This window comes from Gossypium raimondii, chromosome 2 (genome assembly GCF_025698545.1).
Source record: "Gossypium raimondii isolate GPD5lz chromosome 2, ASM2569854v1, whole genome shotgun sequence".
Lineage (NCBI taxonomy): Eukaryota > Viridiplantae > Streptophyta > Magnoliopsida > Malvales > Malvaceae > Gossypium > Gossypium raimondii.
Window position 1 is genome coordinate 48,068,909 of NC_068566.1, and position 22,767 is coordinate 48,091,675.

A 22,767-nucleotide genomic window follows, 5' to 3' on the forward strand; every position below is an offset into this window, starting at 1 on the left:
AATAAAGATGTTCACGTGCCCTGAGCTCACTGGCAGTGGAGTTATAGCTTATTCCGTCACAGTGGCGATGAAGTAATGTTCTAGGATATGACTTCTTAAAACAACTGGGTTATCAATAAGTTTGAGATCCCATGTGCATCTAGCGATGGTGAACTGATCCATAAGTGTTCAACATGTTGCGATGGTTCAAGATTCTCCAAGTTCACTTGATTAGGAGATTCGTTATTATGGGCACGTTGAGCTTGTGGATTATGACACGTGGGAGGACACATAGAGGTATATTAGTAAAAGAAAAAAACTTTATTGATATAAGATTGATAATTTGAATTTAGAATTAAAATATTTTAAAATTTAAGGACGATATAATTTAGAAATGTTTAGTACAATTAACTTTAAATAAAACTGATAAAGACTATGATCTAAAACCATAATTAGACATGCACAAATGATTAAGTCAAATACTTAGGTTCATTATAGCTAAAAAATTTAACAAAAAAGGGCAAGAAAGCTGAAGTCAATACCCGAACCACCCACCCTCGCTAATTGGTGGCCTTTACCATTAAAAGCAAAGGGTCACAATTGGTGCGCTCTTGACTTCACCTATACTCCCCACAAGTTTTCAAATTTAACCCTCCATCATCATTACACTCTTTATTTACCACATTAAAATTACTACAAATCCCAGTGCATGATTTTCAGTAAAATTACCAATAACTTCCTCAATTAGTTAACAAAATTAAGGATGTTATGGGTAATTCACCAATCACCAACACACTATTTTTCTTTACCATTGTCACCATCATTGCAATACCCGATGCAGTTGCTACTCAAAGCACTGCTGATTTGTTGAACGGTGGTGCATAAATGATTGTTAATGGCTGCAATGCTCGACAAATTGATCTTTGCCGATGGTATTGTGCTGGCTAGAACTTGAAGTCCAACGGTGAGTAAACTTCCTGTTGTAATATTATGCCCATTTGCTTCGTCTTTACACCCACCATCATTCATCAGTTCCATTGGGGTTATAAAGAAGCCTAAGGGAAGCAATGGGATACACGACGGGTCCTCGCCACTCATCGCCAGCTGAACGGAATCGACGTCTACGGTTGAGTACACGACAAGGCTGCCGGATTTGTCGGTGCAGCTCTCTTGTAGCATTAGGTCTACGTGTTGTGATGAGTTGCTGGCAACCTGTGCATTTGAAGCTTATAGGGTTTTAATTCCATGTCGAAAAGGGGGGGGGGGGGGATTGTAGAAAATTGAAGTGAATTACGTTGATTCTAAGGAGTGAAATGCAATTTCCAGGATGGGAACCATTAGCAATATGAGCCACTTCATGTAAGGCATTCCCATTTGATAGCACCTCCAGCTGCATCATAGTATACTACCAAGTTTAGCATCATAATATAACATACCAAAACACCTATATTTATAAAAATATATATGAAGTAAAATGGGTGTTTTAATCTTTTATTTTTTTACATCATCTTAAATGGAACACATTTACTAGGAAGTGTTATCAGTTTTATTTTAATAAATAATATAAATGCATAGAGTGAAATTTAAATTTGGAAAATGAGTATTGTAGAGCAAAATTAAACCATAGAAAAAGTAAATGGAACCTGAGCACGGCGGCGTTCATCCCTCAAAAGATCGAAGACATGGTGGTGAGGATAAGGCAGCCAAGTGGTGGAAACAGCACAAAGAATGAGACCATTGGGTTGACCTGCTTCACTCACTTTCCTTGTGGTGATTCTAACAGTATCATCGGAGGAATCAGGAACAGCTGTCCAAACCTGACCACTGCAACTGCTGATGTTCACACAGAATGTTCTTATCATCCTTTGGGACAGTCTCATTAGATTCTTCCTTGCCTCTGGTGATGGTATCACTGTTTGTGACAATAAAATGGGTGTAATGTGAATCTCATGGTATTGGAAACCCAAAAAAAAAGACATGACAATTTATTAAGAACCTCCAATGTCGGGGATATTAGTGGCCATGAGACTAGCAATCCTTTCGCATTGTCTCTCTAAAACAGCTAACCAACGATTTGCTCCAAATGCCATCCCACTGTGTACGAAGTGACTGAATATTTGATGGATTGGTTTCTCTTCTATCTCTGCATGTTCTACCCACGTCACCTGCACTTTTTTATTATTATTTTCAGTATGCAAAAGTAATTCAAGTTTTAAAAATTGAATGGACGCACCCTTGAGTAGCCATTAGGCATGTCTTGAATCAAACAACCAGAAGGCCTTCTTTTGTATAAAGGAAATGATGTTTGTAAACTGTTATGAAAGCCATCGAGTGGGAAATCAACGATTGCCCAATATGTTTCATCTTCCACATTTTGTTGTTGGCAATATCGTAGGAAATATGCCTCTCGCGTGGGCACCAATGGCGACAGCACATGCAATTCAGCATACATCTGCACAAATAAAACAATATTAAGACGGATTATTACAAATAAAATTGAATTAACCTTCTGATACGAGTTGATACCAATTGAAGGCAACCGTTGGTTCCCGAAACACCTTGTGATATAACTTGAACACATTTGGCTCTAGCTACTATTGAAGGAAACAGCTCCATCCATTTGTTCTACAAGGAGAAAACACACATTTTAAAGCGATATTGTTGCAATTAACCATAGTATTATATGAAATTATAAGGAAATGGGAAGCTTACGGCATCCACAAATGCGTCTACCAAAGTAATGCTATTCATTATAACCACTGAACTATCACGGCTAGCTTCGGTCCTGAATTCACTTGAGCGTTGCTTCAGATTTAGTGGCCAGTGGAACATTCAGGAATGTTCGTCGAGGTTAAGCACTTCCTTCCTGGTTTCGTTGTTACGCTTGTTCTCATATGTTATGGTGGGCTTCTATATAAGAAATAAAGATGTTCACGTGCCTCGAGCTCACTGGCAGTGGAGTTATAGCTTATTCCGTCACAGTGGCGATGAAGTAATGTTCTAGGATATGACTTCTTAAAACAACTGGGTTATCAATAAGTTTGAGATCCCATGTGCATCTAGCGATGGTGAACTGATCCATAAGTGTTCAACATGTTGCGATGGTTCAAGATTCTCCAAGTTCACTTGATTAGGAGATTCGTTATTATGGGCACGTTGAGCTTGTGGATTATGACACGTGGGAGGACACATAGAGGTATATTAGTAAAAGAAAAAAACTTTATTGATATAAGATTGATAATTTGAATTTAGAATTAAAATATTTTAAAATTTAAGGACGATATAATTTAGAAATGTTTAGTACAATTAACTTTAAATAAAACTGATAAAGACTATGATCTAAAACCATAATTAGACATGCACAAATGATTAAGTCAAATACTTAGGTTCATTATAGCTAAAAAATTTAACAAAAAAGGGCAAGAAAGCTGAAGTCAATACCCGAACCACCCACCCTCGCTAATTGGTGGCCTTTACCATTAAAAGCAAAGGGTCACAATTGGTGCGCTCTTGACTTCACCTATACTCCCCACAAGTTTTCAAATTTAACCCTCCATCATCATTACACTCTTTATTTACCACATTAAAATTACTACAAATCCCAGTGCATGATTTTCAGTAAAATTACCAATAACTTCCTCAATTAGTTAACAAAATTAAGGATGTTATGGGTAATTCACCAATCACCAACACACTATTTTTCTTTACCATTGTCACCATCATTGCAATACCCGATGCAGTTGCTACTCAAAGCACTGCTGATTTGTTGAACGGTGGTGCATAAATGATTGTTAATGGCTGCAATGCTCGACAAATTGATCTTTGCCGATGGTATTGTGCTGGCTAGAACTTGAAGTCCAACGGTGAGTAAACTTCCTGTTGTAATATTATGCCCATTTGCTTCGTCTTTACACCCACCATCATTCATCAGTTCCATTGGGGTTATAAAGAAGCCTAAGGGAAGCAATGGGATACACGACGGGTCCTCGCCACTCATCGCCAGCTGAACGGAATCGACGTCTACGGTTGAGTACACGACAAGGCTGCCGGATTTGTCGGTGCAGCTCTCTTGTAGCATTAGGTCTACGTGTTGTGATGAGTTGCTGGCAACCTGTGCATTTGAAGCTTATAGGGTTTTAATTCCATGTCGAAAAGGGGGATTGTAGAAAATTGAAGTGAATTACGTTGATTCTAAGGAGTGAAATGCAATTTCAGGATGGGAACCATTAGCAATATGAGCCACTTCATGTAAGGCATTCCCATTTGATAGCACCTCCAGCTGCATCATAGTATACTACCAAGTTTAGCATCATAATATAACATACCAAAACACCTATATTTATAAAAATATATATGAAGTAAAATGGGTGTTTTAATCTTTTATTTTTTTACATCATCTTAAATGGAACACATTTACTAGGAAGTGTTATCAGTTTTATTTTAATAAATAATATAAATGCATAGAGTGAAATTTAAATTTGGAAAATGAGTATTGTAGAGCAAAATTAAACCATAGAAAAAGTAAATGGAACCTGAGCACGGCGGCGTTCATCCCTCAAAAGATCGAAGACATGGTGGTGAGGATAAGGCAGCCAAGTGGTGGAAACAGCACAAAGAATGAGACCATTGGGTTGACCTGCTTCACTCACTTTCCTTGTGGTGATTCTAACAGTATCATCGGAGGAATCAGGAACAGCTGTCCAAACCTGACCACTGCAACTGCTGATGTTCACACAGAATGTTCTTATCATCCTTTGGGACAGTCTCATTAGATTCTTCCTTGCCTCTGGTGATGGTATCACTGTTTGTGACAATAAAATGGGTGTAATGTGAATCTCATGGTATTGGAAACCCAAAAAAAAAAAAGACATGACAATTTATTAAGAACCTCCAATGTCGGGGATATTAGTGGCCATGAGACTAGCAATCCTTTCGCATTGTCTCTCTAAAACAGCTAACCAACGATTTGCTCCAAATGCCATCCCACTGTGTACGAAGTGACTGAATATTTGATGGATTGGTTTCTCTTCTATCTCTGCATGTTCTACCCACGTCACCTGCACTTTTTTATTATTATTTTCAGTATGCAAAAGTAATTCAAGTTTTAAAAATTGAATGGACGCACCTTGAGTAGCCATTAGGCATGTCTTGAATCAAACAACCAGAAGGCCTTCTTTTGTATAAAGGAAATGATGTTTGTAAACTGTTATGAAAGCCATCGAGTGGGAAATCAACGATTGCCCAATATGTTTCATCTTCCACATTTTGTTGTTGGCAATATCGTAGGAAATATGCCTCTCGCGTGGGCACCAATGGCGACAGCACATGCAATTCAGCATACATCTGCACAAATAAAACAATATTAAGACGGATTATTACAAATAAAATTGAATTAACCTTCTGATACGAGTTGATACCAATTGAAGGCAACCGTTGGTTCCCGAAACACCTTGTGATATAACTTGAACACATTTGGCTCTAGCTACTATTGAAGGAAACAGCTCCATCCATTTGTTCTACAAGGAGAAAACACACATTTTAAAGCGATATTGTTGCAATTAACCATAGTATTATATGAAATTATAAGGAAATGGGAAGCTTACGGCATCCACAAATGCGTCTACCAAAGTAATGCTATTCATTATAACCACTGAACTATCACGGCTAGCTTCGGTCCTGAATTCACTTGAGCGTTGCTTCAGATTTAGTGGCCAGTGGAACATTCGGGAATGTTCGTCGAGGTTAAGCACTTCCTTCCCGGTTTCGTTGTTACGAACCCAAAGGGGTTCGTTCGTTCGACACATCTTCGCGACTTCATCGGTGGCGGACATAGCGAGTTCCATTGCAATAGTTTTCTCCTCTTCCATTAAGATGAGGTTGTTATTGTCGGGATAAGAGGGTGTTTCGGACAAGGTAGGAGGCATAGGTTCAAGGAATTGTCTTGGATATATGTTCATGTCCAATTCTAATGAAGGTGGCATCAATGCACCCATTGTTTGAATTGGCCGACCAATGTAACGAGAAGCTATGGCACACACACGTTCCAACTGTCCAAACATATATTATATTGAGGGATAATATGTATAATAGTAAAAGTTTCAAGGACACCCTTATAGTAGGAGTTCTATTCTATTTTATTCACTCTATTTAAAAAATAGACAAATTAATCCTGGTACATTAGATAAACATATATTATATTAACGGAATAATGAAAGCACATGCTTCATGCTGACCAGTTTTTAATAGTAGAAATGAATGAAATTTTTAACAAAAGAGTTAATTTATTTTTTAATCTAATATATATGGACTAATTTTCTCATTTTTCAACTAGCGGGAGCAAAACGCAATCCAACTTTTATGTACATAAAAAAGAGAAAAGTAGAAATGTTGATGAAATAACCTCTTCACCGAGCCGAGCATTCTCAATACGAAGTTCATCAAAAGAAACCCCACCAGGCACAGGTGGACCACCACAATTAGGACAAACGAGTTTACTGAGTTCAGCTTGTAGCCTGTAAAACTCGCTCTTCAAAGACTCATTTTCAGCTCTAAGTATCACATTCTCCGATCTATCTTGTTGAGCCTAAGCATTGAAAAACCAAAAGAGTGATAATATGGTTAAGAGGTTGATTGAATGAATTTAGGCATTAACTGCAGTGAGAAGCACATTAGCAGGTAAAGGAGTTTAATGATGAAATCCCAGTAGTCCATATTAATGGATTACAGACTGTATAGTTTACAGATATACAAAGACTAACACAGCAGTACTGGAGTGGCCCCAAATTAAATAACATCCTTCCTTTTCTGCTCCTACCATTTTTCTCTAATAAAAGGGTATAGCTGTTTAGGGTTTTAACTGGTTTTCATGCAAATGCCATCAATGCTTTTTCCTCGGGACTCGTTTTTTTCTGTTTTGTGTTAAATAAAGATTAATTATGATGTGCTTACCATTTAAAACAGCAACGCTAAACAAAACACGGTTTTACCTTCATCTGAGTACGCCGGTTTTGAAACCAGAACTTGACTTGTCGTGGTTTCAGGCCAAGTTCTTGACTTAGTTTCATCCTTTGTTTGTCATCTGGATGAGGACATTCCTTAAAAACACTGCAAAAAACACCAACACCAACATTCTTCTTTAAAAACACAAAGATTTCTTAGAATTTGATATATATTTTTTAAACAAAAATGAATTTACGCTTCCAGTTCTTGGATCTGATGAGCAGTGTGTCGATGGTAACGTTTCTTCTTCAACGGCTGCTCAGTGGTTTCTTGTAATTCACTTTCGGAACCACTTTTCATCTCCTCTTTTCCTCTCAACAATGACCCATTTTCTTCTTTCTATTCAATAATATATAATAAAAACATAAAATAAATGGTTTTTTGTTTCTGTGTGTGTGAAATAACATGAAATAACAAAAAAAAAAAAAAACTTACAGGGATCATAGGAGGTAAAGGCTCCAAAGGCAAGTAAGTGAAATTAGGGTTTTGAAATGTTGATGTAAATAAAGTTTCTGAAGACACCACCATATTCCCTCCCATTGATGAAATAGCTTCACAATCTCCATACATTTTTCTCCCTCTTTTTGTTTCTCTCACAGTCTTTGCTTCACTTGAAACACATTACATATAAGAATATATGTATTGCTCCATATATATATATATATATAAACAAAGAATTATTGGGAAGAAGAAGACAGTAACATATAATAAAAGAGCAAATTATATAGTCTAAAATTAAGTGCAAAAAAAGGTAAATGATGTGATCTTTTCCAAAATGAAAAAGACCACTGCTTCAGCTTCAAAAAAAAAACACCAAAAATATAAATTAAATTAAAGAAAAAACAACCCAAAAAAAGTCGAATGAAGGTGGCTTTACAATATACAATGAAAACCCACCATGAACCAAAGCTTGAGAAATTAAACCAAACACAAGAAAAAAAATGAAGAGTAAAATAATAAATACCACAACTAATGTTGTCGGTGTTTTCTTCTGCAGAAGAAGGTGAAGAAGAGAAAAAGAAATCTCTCCCTCTATTTCTTTTCTTTTCTTTGCTTTTTTACTTTGATTTGTATACCTAAAATAGACACTCACAGCTCTGTCCCCCCCCCCTCTCTCTCTCTCTCTCTCTCTCTCTCTCTCTCTTGCTTCTTCAAATCATATTTTGTTCTTAATTGCAATGCACATCCTTTATTTTACTCTCCATATTTTGATTTTATCTTAGAATTCCAAAAAATAATTAATTAAGATCGCAGTAATTCTATCATCAGCTCATAAGCCTTGTTGTTGGCTTGGATTGGATGTTAAACTGAAACTAAAAACATGATAGTGGAGTATGTTGAAAACATGTGGATCAAATTGTAAAGATTCTGGAAGTTCTTATACTAGATTAAAAAGTAAAACGGTCCTTTATGTTAAAATTACATCCATTTCTACTCTTAAAAACAAGCTTAGTTGATGGAATAATCAAGCAGTTACATTAGGCGTGCTATGTGTACCTCATGCTGATATATAGGGATCAGTTTTTAACGGTAGAAATAAGTGAATTTTTAAACCAAAAGCACCAATTTACTCTTTAATTTAACGTCTATGGACTACTTTGCCCATTTTATGAGTAAAAAGAGCAAATTGCATATAACTCATAGTACAAAGGCCTTCATGGTATTTTAACTTCAACTCCAAACTGCAATTTAAAACCTAAATTGATAGCTAAACTGTGAGAAGGACTTAATTGATATAAAACATAAAACTTAGAAAACTGAATTGAAATATTTAAAATCTAAAGTACAAATTAGAAGACATTTAATGCAATTAAATACAAATTTTAATACAAGGATATTGTAACTGCGGTTTCAAATAAATCCAAATTTTATTACAGTCTGGTCCTCTCTTCCATACGTTTCCCAAAATGAAAAAAAAAAAAGGTAATAGAAAGTCAAAACATTTTTTAAATTTAAATTTCCTTAATACACGCGCATGCCAATATCGTGAGTTTAAAGTTCCTCTGATTTTGATTCCTTACTTTCACGCTCTCTTTTCGCGTGCGTTATTTTTGCTATGGTAAATGTTTTGTCAAATTCCACCCTAACTCACTAAACTATTAGTATGTTTATATTTTAGTTATTAACTTTAAAATATTATAAAATAATCATTGAACTATTCAAAAATTTCATGTAAGTCATTAAACTATTCAAAATTTGTTAATTTAGTCACTGTTCTATTAAGTTTTTTTTAAAAGTATAAGTACATGTTTACAATTTGATCAGTGTCGAGATTGGAGATGAAAACTGTTTAGATTTTAGTTTGTTAATTCATGACATTCAAAGTTTTTTCATGAAAAAAATAAATTGTAAAAAAGATGAGGAATAAGACATTTCAATTGGGGTAGACAATGCGAATAAAAAATGTCATACAACAACAATTTCAACCACTCAATAGCTTAAATGAAAACTTTCAAATTTCCATTAGGAATTGCTGGCTGAAAATGTCAAACGCTAAATGGATCAAAGCCGTCCGTTTCTATTAGAAGTGGGCCTCCCAGAAGAAATATTGAAGTGTGTGATATTTTTAAAATTTTATTATTTTCATATATATATTTAAAAATCAATTTAATTAATTGATTTAATAACTATAGTTTAAATATGACTGAAATTTCAAATTTTAAAAAGTACGTAAGTTAAGAAGGATTAAATTGAAAATAATAACTAAAACCACAAGTTATATATAATAGAAATTAATAGCAGAATTTGACTTAATAGATTTAATCGAAAACCCAAAATTTAAAATATAGAGAGAATAAGATAAATCAATAATTTATGTCTTATTAGTTTATTAAATATAAACATATTTAAGACATCAAAATGTCAGTGAAGAATCTTAAAGGATACAAACTTGAGTAGATTTAGGTGAGTAATGTACTCCTCCTTACAAGTATTAATTAATAGTTTGATAGTTTTTTAGCAAAATTTTAAGGAATGTTTTAAGTAATGCATTAATATTATATATATATATAACAACACATTTAATATATATGCTATATAAAATATATCTCAATTTAATTAAGAAATTATTAAAATAATTTATAAAGTAATAAATATTATTTTGAGGTGGTTTATATATATATATATAAATTTACATAAAATATAAGTTAAATCAATATAAAGAAAGATTTGAACATAAATCATCATTTTTTTTTTCTAAAGGTTTAATTTTACCAATTTAACTAAAGCTTTATTTATTTTTAGGGATAATCTAATTTTTGTCCCTTGAAACTTTTTATTAGGTCCATTTTGGTACATGAACTTGACAACTAGATCCATTTTTGTCCATAAACTTGGATTTCATCAAGCTTTGATGATGTAACCAGTATTCTTGGAACATGACTTGATTGGTTAGTTGAACTGATTAGACTGAGAACCTACTAAATCGAAAACTGAGACAAAAAACAATAATTGAACAAGCTGAACTATGTTAATATTTAAAAAAATGATTTTTTTTATTTAATCATTATTGATATAACTTTCGAATCAATCAAACTGACTAAATCAATAAGCAATGGTCTGATCGGTTCAACCACTAATCCGACTATTAGAAAACCATATGTGACACTCTAAGGTTGTACCATGTCATCACCTGAAAAATTATGTAATTTTTTTAATTTTTAAGTGATGGTGTGATATAATCTCGTAGTGTCACATCATTAAACTTTTTATATTTTTCAAATTTAGGGACCAAAATAAATATAATTGTCAAATTTTGAATATCAAAGTGAATAAAAGATAGAAATACCCAAATAGAAGTAATTTTGTAAATTGAAGGTTCAAAAATTATATTCTACCTCTAAGATATAATAATCATCATATTTATACATCACAAGTATATACACAAATTATTAAATCTAAAGGGAAGGGAGACTTTGGCATAAATGTGAAGACATAAATGGGGTTTTGACCATTTGTGCTAAAATCCAAGGGTGTCTTCATCACAAGGACCACCTCTTTCTTACATTGAATTTACTAAACAACTTCATTAAAGCAATAGCTACTACACTTTTTTTCTTTTTAGGTATCTAGTAATCATATTGGATTTTATTTAAAATCGAAATTAATTCGAATCAAATTCCTTAATGAAAGATTTTTTCATTTATAAAATCCAACATTAGACATTTTAATTAATACTTTTGATTCAAAAGTTGGGCAAATGAATAATTGCTTTCATGTATTAGATTGTTGATTACACGTAACATTTTTGTAATTACTGTCATTTTTTTTTGATGAAAAGGATGTTGGATTTAAATGATGAGAGTTATGAAGCTCAAAACCAAATGAGGAAATGGTAATACCACCTTGGGTGTTAAAAGACAAACATGGTTCCTTTTATGAATAAACTTGACCATCAAAATATCAATGATTTGAAGTTGAAAAGATTACTAGACTCAAATAGGTTAAGCTCAAAATGACTTTCACAAAAAAATACCCAAACCCACAATTACCCAGAAATCTCAAATTTTATATTAAGTAGAGCTTCACGTACCACTTTTAATCAATAATTCAACTCAAATAAAAAAAATGTTAAAAAATTCGGATATAAATATGAATTTAAAGCTTCAAATGTTGGAAAGTACATTGAGACCATATTTACTGTTAACACTTGGGGGGTGGATGTGTACGTGTGTTGCTATTATTATATAATAATAGAGGAGGTAATTGATTATATATTCAATGCTAATGCATGTATTAAATTAATTAATGGCATTGATGATATCATATGACCTGAGAATGAGAAATGTGGAGTGTTGGACACAAATTAATTTATTATTTTCTAAGTGGACAATTATGGTGGTGTCTAATTAATTACTATATAATATATTCTGATACAAAACTATATCTTATATTTGCTTGTACAACATAAACAAACTATGAATGAGATTCACTTAATTAACATATCCAACTTATACCTTATCGTATCATATATAACTGCAATAAATGAGTAGCAAACTGTGTAGTTATACCCTAAAATTAATGCACTCAATGTAAGGGGAGTAGAGGGTGCCACCCTCTAACCTCACTTTTTTACGTTCAGGGTTCGTAACTACTCCTCCTAAAAATATCGTCTTTAATATTCAAACTTGTGTTGCCCCTTGGGTGCAATAGTAATGTACATTGTCTTCATAAGTTTTTATCTTTTTATTAATAACAAGTGTTGAGTGCAATAGCAATGTGCATTGTTTTCATAACGAGAGGACATCACGGGAGTACTGATCATAAACCATTAAATTAAACTATAAAACCGACATGAAAAATATCAAATACATATGATGGCAAATGGGGGTGATGAAATGGCCCACAACTGTGACATTTCATGGGCTGTTGCTTTTTGCTGACTTTTGGTTCCAACAAGCACCTATATATTCAATTACAGTTCCCCCTCGCCACCCCTAACATTTACTTTGGTACAGCATTTCTCACCCACTCCACTTTCACCCTTTGTGTATTTATTCAAATCAGGTACTGCTACTCTTTTCTTTTCTTTTTCTGTTCAATAATTACTATTACTCTAATACTCCTACAATTATGGATTATCTTTATCTAGTCATTACCTCAGCAAGCTAGAGACCAACCTATTTGCATGACAATAATTTTCTTGGTTAGTTGGGACAACACCCAATTTTATGTATAATATATGATTCAAAGCCTTGGATCAATATAAATGGTCGCTTGGGATTGACCATATACTCTAGGGTCAAAGCCCATCACTTCTTAACACTATGACTTCTAGTTGGTTAAAATACGTTATAAGTTTATGTATTCTTTACAAATTTAAAACATAGTCTTTGTACTTTCATTTTTAGAAATTTAGTCCATTACATTTCAGATTTCAAATTTCAAGTCCAATTGTTAACCTTGTTAAAATTATTTTGTTAAATTTGGATTCATCACAATATTTTTTTTTATTTTTTTGGATAAGTGAACATTTCAATTCAACCATGAAAAAATAGCAAAGTTTTATATAATAGGTAAAATAAAGCACACCACTAGCCCTCAAACCCTACATAAATTTTAATCTAATTAAAAAGAGTTTGAATTTGCCTTGATGACTTTCCATGCAATCTTCCATTCCTCTCTTGCCAAACATAGTAAATGAAAGCATTCCAAGAAACCTTTATAATAGTGGCTTCTAGGGACTTCCTTTTCCCATACTCCAAAACCCAGTTCAACATATTAGCACAAGATTCATGCCACAAAAACTCCCCACATTCTAGCAAAATTCTCACCTAAAGCAAGTTAGAAAACAAATAAGACGCAAATAAATGATTGCTCGACTCATCCTCAATGTCACACAAACAACATAAAGTATCAATTTGACTGTGTAACTTGTCTTGGACTATGCTAGGTGTCAATTGCAAGGAATGAGACATGGATCCCATATAGGAAAATAAAGGATTTCCTAGTGGGGTTTATATTGACCTAGGCTCTTAAACCACAATAGGTAGCTTTTGGGGTGCGGTTCTTCAAAGGTTTATATCACTTGGTATCAGAGTCAGTCATCATGTTTCTCAGTTACAATCGTGTGGTGTGAGTGGTGACGACGAAGTTACCGTGTTCACTTGAGGCTAGCTAGCATAAAGCTAGTTCGTGTGGGTGACGAGGCTGCGAAGCGTGGTGGATTGTTATATGCCAATTGCAAGGAATGAGACTTGGATCCCACATAAGAAAAAAAGGGATTTCCTAGTGGGATTTATATGGACTTAGGCTCTCTAACATCAATAGCTAGCTTTTGGCATGTGGTTCTCCAAAGGTCTATATAACCATATGATGAATGCATGTCATGGAATTGTAGGGCTCCCTTATACCACTATATGCCAAGAACTTTTGTCAAGTTGTTGTCTAGTTCTTTCCTAAATTCTATTAGCTTTGTATGGCTCTGGTAGATCCCATAAATTCAACGTAACATCCTTAAGCTTTAAATTCTATAGGCTTAGGTAGAGACTGCACTTGCCAAATATTTGGACTCTTGAGAACATATAGCTTAGACCAAGCCACCCAAAGAGAACCAACCTTGATTAGGATAAGCCACAAACATCTCATAATGAAATCTCTGTTCCAAATTGGAAGTTTCTTAAAACCGAGACCACCTTCGGATAATATACCTTATCCCAACTAACTTTGGCACCTTTAGCAAAAAGCTCATGCCCTTTCCAAATAAAGGAATTACACAACTTATTCACCTTTTTAATAACTTTAGAGGGAAAAAGAAAAATACGACACCAAAATTTTTGCATACTAAACAAAACATATTAAATAAGTTGGAGTCTATCAACATAAGATAAGCATTGAGAAGCCCAACTTTGAATGTGTTTAGTAATCTTTTCCACTAAAGAATCACAATTCCCACTGTTCAAGTTTTGTGTAAGAAGTGAAACCCTAAGATAATGCACTAAGAGTGTTCCAATCTTTATCCCAGTAATTTCCACAATTGAAAGCAACTCATCTGAGCCAACCCCTCCACTATATAACTTACTTTTGAAAAAATTCACCTGAAACCCCTGGTATTTTATAGAACAAATCCAATGCATTTCCAATTGGCAAGATAAATTCTGAGTTGCCCTTAGTGAATACCAAAAGGTCATCAACAAAATTGAGTTAAATATAGCTTCTGACACATAGGATGATAGCCAAACACTCCATGAAGACCTGTCAAGTTCAATAATCCAAATAATACATTCATCACCAGGCATAAAATTTTGTTGAAAACCCATCTGGCCTAGGAGCCTTACCACCAATATTCATCAAAAAAATTGAAGCTTTAATCTCCTCTCGATTTATAAGCTAAACTAGGGAATTTTTCATGCTCTCTGTTAGTTTAACATCAACTACATCTCTAATCAATTCATCAGAAAACTATTGGAAAAAATTTCGGTCTGAAAACGGTTTTCTTGCACAACGAAAAATTAAAATTTTGAAAACTGATTTGTGATATTTTATAGCAAGAAACCCTAACCGAATTCATACATGTGTTTTCAGCTTAGCAGACGTTCGTTGTTCTCAACTTTCAACCAAACGGTCTTCTCTGTTATTCTTGTTCCACGAACTGCTCCGTTATTTTATAGCAATATATCATTTACCCTTATCTTGAGCTATGAATTCCACTGTTGTGAATGATGCTAAATACTATAGAAGTCATACACCAAACACACTGGCTTTCGATTCCTTTTCTATTCGAACTCAGACTTTCACTTACATCAAAGTGTATGAGTTACACATACATAGTCTGCCATCCACTCAGGATTTAGGTATGTCACACTATAAACGTCACAAGTGATTAAATTCATAAACAAATATAGCAAGCTGGAGTGACATTATACATGTGATATGTTTGTCACGTAAGATTCTAGAGAGAACAAATTCAACAACTATTTGGTCAAGATTGGAATTTCGAAATTCAAAAAATATAATAACTAAATTAGAGCACAAAAACTAAACCCTCAAAGGAACTAATAACAAAATTTGACAAAAAGACTTCATTTTCAATAATACTTCACCGCTTTCATATTTGATGCACTAACCATGTATAAATTTATAAGCTATCAATAAACCACAAGATATCACCTAGTAAAATATAATAGTTATATATTTTTCTCGTAAACTACACTTAAGGTCATTAAATTATTAGTAAGTATATGTTTTAGTCATTCAAGTTCAAAAAGTTACAAAATGGTCACTAAACAATTCGAAAGTTTTCATTTAAGACATGAACTATTTAAAGGTTCTTTTATTCAAGTCACTAAGTTGTTACTTTTTTTTTTAAGAAGTTTGGCTAGCGAGCTCCAAATGACGATTGGGATAGTGGATTAGTACCTAATGACAAGTAAAAGAACATACCTTAGATCCAAGTCGATCTAATGGTTAGTATCAGAGATCGAAGAAAAAAATTATTTGGATTTTAGTTTACAGATTTGTGAAATTCAAAAGTTTTATAAAAAAAAAAACTAAAGTGTAGAAGAAAAGGGAAAGGAAAGCTTTTGATTGGTGCATGTGATGTAAACAGAGAAGGTTGTACAACGACGATTTTAACATCCTAGTGATTTAAATGAACATTTTCGAGTAGTTCAATGGCCATTTTATAACATTTTGAAATTGAATTATCAAAAGTAAACATATTGATAGCTTAGTGACCTTGAGTGTAATTTATTCTATTTATTTTAATAATTTTTAAATTTATTAACTCGTTAATAATATTTAATATTATGCACTAACTTTGAGATTTCTTTTGGGGGTCCACTTCTAAAAGAAACGGACGGCTTTGATCCTTTTACGTTTGACATTTTCTAGCCACAATTCCTAATGGACGGCTACGATCATTTGACAACATTGACTTTTTACTTCCTAAATTTTTCTTTTTGACTGTGTTTTTAACCCAAGTAAAAAAACACTACAACAGCAAAAATAACGTCCGCGAAAAGAGAGCGTGAAAGTAAATAAGGAATCAAAATCAGAGGAACTTTAACTTCACGATATTGGCATGTGCGTGGATTAAGGAAAACATCAATTTTAAAATTGTTTGACTTTCTATTACCTTTTTTTTTTCATTTTGGGAAACGTATGGAAGAGAGGACCAGACTGTAATAAAATTTGGATTTATTTGAAACCGCAGTTACAATATCCTTGTATTAAAATTTGTATTTAATTGCATTAAATGTCTTCTAATTTGTACTTTAGATTTTAAATATTTCAATTCAGTTTTCTAAGTTTTATGTTTTATATCAATTAAGTCCTTTTTTTCAGTTTATCTATCAATTTAGGTTTCAAATTGCAGTTTGGAGTTGAAGTTAAAATATCCCGGTTACCCCATGCCACAAGTATAATAACAATATCACTGTGAGTTAGATTGCAATTTGTTTCTTTTAGTCATAAAATGGGAAAATTAGTCCATAGACGTTATATCAAAGAGCAAGCTGGTTCTTTTGGTTTAAAAGTTCACTTATTTCTACCGTTAAAAACTAGTCTCTGTATATCACTATGAGGTATACATGGCACGTCACGTGTAACTGCCTGATTATTCCATTAACTAAGCTAGTTTTTAATAGTAGAAATTGATGGAATTTTAACAGAAAGGACTAGTTTATTCTTTGATCTAATGGATTAATAGAGGGACCTCCAAAGTCTTTACAATTTGATCCACATATTTTGAACATGCTCCACTATGATTTTTTTAGTTTCAGTTTCACGTCCAATCCAAGCCAACAACTAGGCTAATGAGCTGATGACAGAATTAATAGGATACTCATATTTTAAGGACTTAATTACTTATTTTTTGGAATTCTAAGATAAAATCAAAATTTGGACAGTAAAATAAAGGATGTGCAATGCAATTAAGAACAAAATATGATTTGAAGAAGCAAAAGAGAGAAGAAAGAGAGAGAGAAGGAGGGGACATAGCTGTGAGTGTCTATTTTAGGTATACAAATCAAAGTAAAAAAGCAAAGAAAAGAAAAGAAATAGAGGGAGAGATTTCTTTTTTTCTTCATCTTCTTCTGCAAAAGAAAACACCGACAACATTAGTTGTGGTATTTACTCCTACATTTTTATTTTTTATTATTTACTATTTTACTTTTCATTTTTTTTCTTCTGCTTGGTTTAATTTCTCAAGCTTTGGTTCATGGTGGGTTTTCATTAATGTATATTGTAAAGCCACCTTCATTCAACTTTTTTTGGGTTGTTTTTTTCTGTAATTTAATTTATATTTTTGGTGTTTTTTTTTTTTTGAAGCTGAAGCAGTGGTCTTTTTCATTTTGGAAAAGATCACATCATTTACCTTATTTAGCACTTAATTTTAGACTATATAATTTGCTCTTTTCTTATATGTTACTGTCTTCTTCCCAATAATTCTTTGTTTATATATGTATATGGAGAGATACATATTTGCTTATATTTAATGTGTTTCAAGTGAAGCAAAGACTGTGAGAGCAACAAAAAGAGGGAGAAAAATGTATGGAGATTGTGAAGCTATTTCATCAATGGGAGGGAACATGGTGGTGTCTTCAGAAACTTTATTTACATCAACATTTCAAAACCCTAATTTCACTTACTTGCCTTTGGAGCCTTTACCTCCTATGATCACTGTAAGTTTTTTTTTGTTATTTCATGTTATTTCACACACTCAGGGAAAAAAACCATTTGTTTTATGTTTTTATTATATATTTTTTAATAGAAAGAAGAAAATGGGTCATTGTTGAGAGGAAAAGAGGAGATGAAAAGTGGTTCCGAAAGTGAACTACAAGAAACCACTGAGCAGCCATTGAAGAAAAAACGTTACCATCGACACACTGCTCATCAGATCCAAGAACTGGAAGCGTAAATTCATTTCTGTTTTAAAAATATATATCAAATTCTAAGAAATCTTTGTGTTTTTAAAGAAGAAGGTTGGTGTTGGTGTTTTTTGCAGTGTTTTTAAGGACTGTCCTCATCCAGATGACAAACAAAGGATGAAACTGAGTCAAGAACTTGGCCTGAAACCACGACAAGTCAAGTTCTGGTTTCAAAACCGGCGTACTCAGATGAAGGTAAAACCGTGTTTTGTTTAGCGTTGCTGTTTTAAATGGTAAGCACGTCATAATTAATCTTTATTTAACACAAAACAGAAAAAACGAGTCCCGAGGAAAAAGCATTGATGGCATTTGCATGAAAACCAGCTAAAACCCTAAACAGCTATACCCTTTTATTAGAGAAAAATGGTAGGATCAGAAAAGGAAGGATGTTATTTAATTTGGGGCCACTCCACTGCTGTGTTAGTCTTTGTATATCTGTAAACTATACAGTCTGTAATTCATTAATATGGACTACTGGGGTTTCATCATTAAACTCCTTTACCTGCTCATGTGCTTCTCACTACACTTAATGTCTAAATTCATTCATTCCACCCCTTAAACACATTATCACTCTTTTGGTTTTTCAATGCTTAGGCTCAACAAGATAGATCGGAGAATGTGATACTTAGAGCTGAGAATGATTCTTTGAAGAGTGAGTTTTACAGGCTACAAGCTGAACTCAGTAAACTCGTTTGTCCAAATTGTGGTGGTCCACCAGTGCCTGGTGGGGTTTCTTTCGATGAACTTCGTATTGAGAATGCTCGGCTTGGTGAAGAGGTTATTTCATCAAAATTTCTACTTTTCTCTATGTATACTATGTAGTAGTAAGAGTCAGCATTTTACTCTCAATACTTGAAAAAATAAGAAAATTAGTCCATATACATTAAATAAGAAAATAAACTACTCCTTTTGTTAAAATTTTTAATTCATTTCTATTGTTCAACATAAAAGTCTAATTTGTTCTTTCATCTTATGGACTAATTTGTCCATTTTCTTTAATAGAATAAGTAAAATCTATAAGAGTGTCATAATACTTTTACCATCATATGTATTATCCCTCAATATAATATATGTTTGGACAGTTGGAACGTGTGTGCGCCATAGCTTCACGCTACATCGGTCGGCCAATTCAAACAATGGGTGAATTGATGCCACCTTCATTGGAATTGGACATGAACATATATCCAAGACAATTCCTTGAACCTATGCCTCCTCCTATCTTGTCCGAAACACCCTCTTATCTCGACAATAACAACCTCATCTTAATGGAAGAGGAGAAAACTATTGCAATGGAACTCGCTATGTCCGCCACGGATGAACTCGTGAAGATGTGTCGAACAAACGAACCCCTTTGGGTTCGTAACAACGAAACTGGGAAGGAAGTGCTTAACCTCGACGAACATTCCCGAATGTTCCACTGGCCACTAAATCTGAAGCAACGCTCAAGTGAATTCAGGACCGAAGCTAGCCGTGATAGTTCAGTGGTTATAATGAATAGCATCACTTTGGTAGATGCATTTGTGGATGCCGTAAGCTTCCCATTTCCTTATAATTTCATATAATACTATAGTTAATTACAACAATATCGTTTTAAAATGTGTGTGTTCTCCTTATTGTAGCACAAATGGATGGAGCTGTTTCCTTCGATAGTAGCTAGAGCCAAATGTGTTCAAGTTATATCACAAGGTGTTTCGGGAACCAACGGTTGCCTTCAATTGGTATCAACTCGTATCAGAAGGTTAATTCAATTTTATTTGTAATAATCCGACGTAATATTGTTTTATGTGTGCAGATGTATGCTGAATTGCATATGCTGTCACCATTGGTGCCCACGCGAGAGGCATATTTCCTACGATATTGCCAACAACAAAATGTGGAAGATGAAACGTATTGGGCAATCGTTGATTTCCCACTCGATGGCTTTCATAACAGTTTGCAGACATCATTTCCCTTATACAAAAGAAGGCCTTCTGGTTGTTTGATTCTAGACATGCCTAATGGCTACTCAAGGGTGCGTCCATTCGATTTTTAGAACTTTTAAGTTTAGATTTTTTTAAAATTGAATAACTTTTGCATACTGAAAATATGCAGGTAACGTGGGTAGAACATGCAGAGATAGAAGAGAAACCAATCCATCAAATATTCAGCCACTTCGTACACAGTGGGATGGCATTTGGAGCAAATCGTTGGTTAGCTGTTTTAGAGAGACAATGCGAAAGGGTTGCTAGTCTCATGGCCACTAATATCCCCGATATTGGAGGTTCTTAACATATTGTCATGTCTTTTTTATTTTTTTTGTCAATACCATGAGATTCACATTACACAAATATTGTTGTCACAAACAGTGATACCATCACCAGAAGCAAGGAAAAATCTAATGAGACTGTCCCAAAGGATGATAAGAACATTCTGTGTGAACATCAGCAGTTGCAGTGGTCAGGTTTGGACAGCTGTTCCTGATTCCACGGATGATACTGTTAGAATCACCACAAGGAAAGTGAGTGAAGCAGGTCAACCCAATGGTCTCATTCTTTGTGCTGTGTCCACCACTTGGCTGCCTTATCCTCACCACGATGTCTTCGATCTTTTGAGGGATGAACGCCGCCGAGCTCAGGTTCCATTTACTTTTTCTATGGTTTAATTTTGTTCTACAATACTCATTTTCCAAATTTAACCCCTATACTTTAAATTTCACTCTATGCTTTTATATTATCTATTAAAATCAAACTGATAATACTTGCTAGTAAATGTGTTCCATTTAAGATGATGTAAAAAAAATAAAAGATTAAAACACCCATTTTACTTCATATATTTTCTATAATTATAGGTGTTTTGGTATGTTATATTATGATGCTAAACTTGGTAATATACTATGATGCAGCTGGAGGTGCTATCAAATGGGAATGCCTTACATGAAGTGGCTCATATTGCTAATGGTTCCCATCCTGGAAATTGCATTTCACTCCTTAGAATCAACGTAATTCACTTCAATTTTCTACAATCCCCCCCCCTTTTTTCGACATGGAACTAAAACCCTATAAGCTTGAAATGCACAGGTTTCCAGCAACTCATCACAACACGTAGACCTAATGCTACAAGAGAGCTGCACCAACAAATCCGGCAGCCTCGTCGTGTACTCAACCGTAGACGTCGATTCCGTTCAGCTGGCGATGAGCGGCGAGGACCCGTCGTGTATCCCATTGCTTCCGTTAGGCTTTTTTATAACCCCAATGGAACTGGTGAATGATGGTGGGTGTAAGGACGAAGCAAATGGGCATAATATTACAGCAGGGAGTTTACTCACCGTTGGACTTCAAGTTCTAGCCAGCACAATACCATCGGCAAAGATCAATCTGTCGAGCATTGCAGCCATTAACAATCATTTATGCACCACCGTTCAACAAATCAGTAGTGCTTTGAGTAGCAATTGCATCGGGTCTTGCAATGAAGGTGACAATGGTAAAGAAAAATAGGGTGTTGGTGATTCGTGAATTACCCATAACATCCTTAATTTTGTTAACTAATTGAGGAAGTTATTGGTAATTGTACTGAAAATCGTGCACTGGGATTTGTAGTAATTTTAATGTGGTAAATAAAGAGTGTAATGATGATGGAGGGTTAAATTTGAAAACTTGGGGGGGTATAGGTGAAGTCAAGAGCGCACCAATTGTGACCCTTTGCTTTTAATGGTAAAGGCCACCAATTAGCAAGGGTGGGTGGTTCGGGTATTGACTTCAGCTTTCTTGCCCTTTTTTTGTTAATTTTTATATATAGTTATAATAAACCTAAGTATTTGACTTAATCATTTGTGCTGGTCCTATTATGATTTTAGTCCTTTTATTATGCTGAAGTTTAGATTATCAATAAAACTGTCATATACTAATAGAAGATATCCGTTGGTCTGCAGGATCCTATAGCAACCATAAATATCCATTGATATATACATGTTATCCTATAAATTCTAATATAGTAAAGGTATTTATATTTGTATTAGTGAATTTTTTAAAAAATATATGTTGGGATTTAACTTTATTTTTCGATGTAACTTAATAAATACTAACATAGAGGAGCAAGTAGCATAATCCATTGGCAGAATGTTTATAGAGTTAATGACTTTGGGATCTCCTTGGAGATTCTATAACTCAAGTCATCTGAATTGAGTTAATAAATTGAGTAATTAAAAAAGTTATATTAGCAAATAAACCATTTTTAAATTATGACACATGATTAATTATCAATATTGTCATCATTTTCCATTAACTAATCTTATGCTTTAATTAACCATTGATTAGTGAAATAATTAAGTTAAACATTAGGCTAATCATGCATGTAAATATGAAAGTAGTAGGATGAAAGAGAAATTCAATTCTCTTCTTCCTTGTTCAGCTAAGACAACAAACAATAGAAAGAAAGAAAATATTCC

The 22,767-nt window shown here is 33.8% G+C and overlaps 2 protein-coding genes and 1 pseudogene across 8 annotated transcripts; 1 reads left to right on the top strand and 2 right to left on the bottom strand.

The window, feature by feature from the left end:
* Positions 1-449: 449 nt before the first annotated feature.
* On the bottom strand, positions 450-8,084 carry LOC128039279 (homeobox-leucine zipper protein HDG5-like). Of its 4 annotated transcripts, none has more exons than XM_052627749.1 (12): positions 7,943-8,084; positions 7,414-7,578; positions 7,175-7,317; positions 6,966-7,083; positions 6,380-6,562; positions 5,583-6,026; positions 5,397-5,495; positions 2,213-2,431; positions 1,976-2,144; positions 1,623-1,891; positions 1,274-1,369; positions 450-1,191 (listed from the first exon to the last, which is right to left on the bottom strand). In XM_052627749.1, exons 2-12 carry the CDS (start codon positions 7,546-7,548, stop codon positions 775-777), a joined length of 2,292 nt encoding a protein of 763 aa, XP_052483709.1. In that variant the 5' UTR covers positions 7,549-7,578; positions 7,943-8,084; the 3' UTR covers positions 450-774. The 4 variants fall into 4 exon arrangements, with proteins under 4 accessions (XP_052483709.1, XP_052483707.1, XP_052483706.1 ...); XM_052627747.1 differs by lacking the exon at positions 5,397-5,495 and adding an exon at positions 2,506-2,604 and having other exon boundaries at positions 7,414-7,588; XM_052627746.1 differs by having other exon boundaries at positions 7,414-7,588.
* LOC128039280 (homeobox-leucine zipper protein HDG5-like) lies at positions 3,349-5,267 on the bottom strand (annotated as a pseudogene).
* A 9,306-nt stretch (positions 8,085-17,390) lies between the features above and the next one.
* Positions 17,391-22,146, top strand: LOC105789379 (homeobox-leucine zipper protein HDG5). Of its 4 annotated transcripts, none has more exons than XM_012616749.2 (12): positions 17,391-17,543; positions 17,934-18,098; positions 18,188-18,330; positions 18,422-18,539; positions 18,939-19,121; positions 19,427-19,873; positions 19,964-20,062; positions 20,137-20,355; positions 20,436-20,604; positions 20,690-20,958; positions 21,226-21,321; positions 21,401-22,146. In XM_012616749.2, exons 2-12 carry the CDS (start codon positions 17,964-17,966, stop codon positions 21,815-21,817), a joined length of 2,295 nt encoding a protein of 764 aa, XP_012472203.1. In that variant the 5' UTR covers positions 17,391-17,543; positions 17,934-17,963; the 3' UTR covers positions 21,818-22,146. The 4 variants fall into 4 exon arrangements, with proteins under 4 accessions (XP_012472203.1, XP_012472201.1, XP_012472202.1 ...); XM_012616747.2 differs by having other exon boundaries at positions 17,400-17,543; positions 17,924-18,098; XM_012616748.2 differs by having other exon boundaries at positions 17,403-17,543; positions 17,929-18,098.
* The last annotated feature ends 621 nt before the right edge of the window (positions 22,147-22,767 follow it).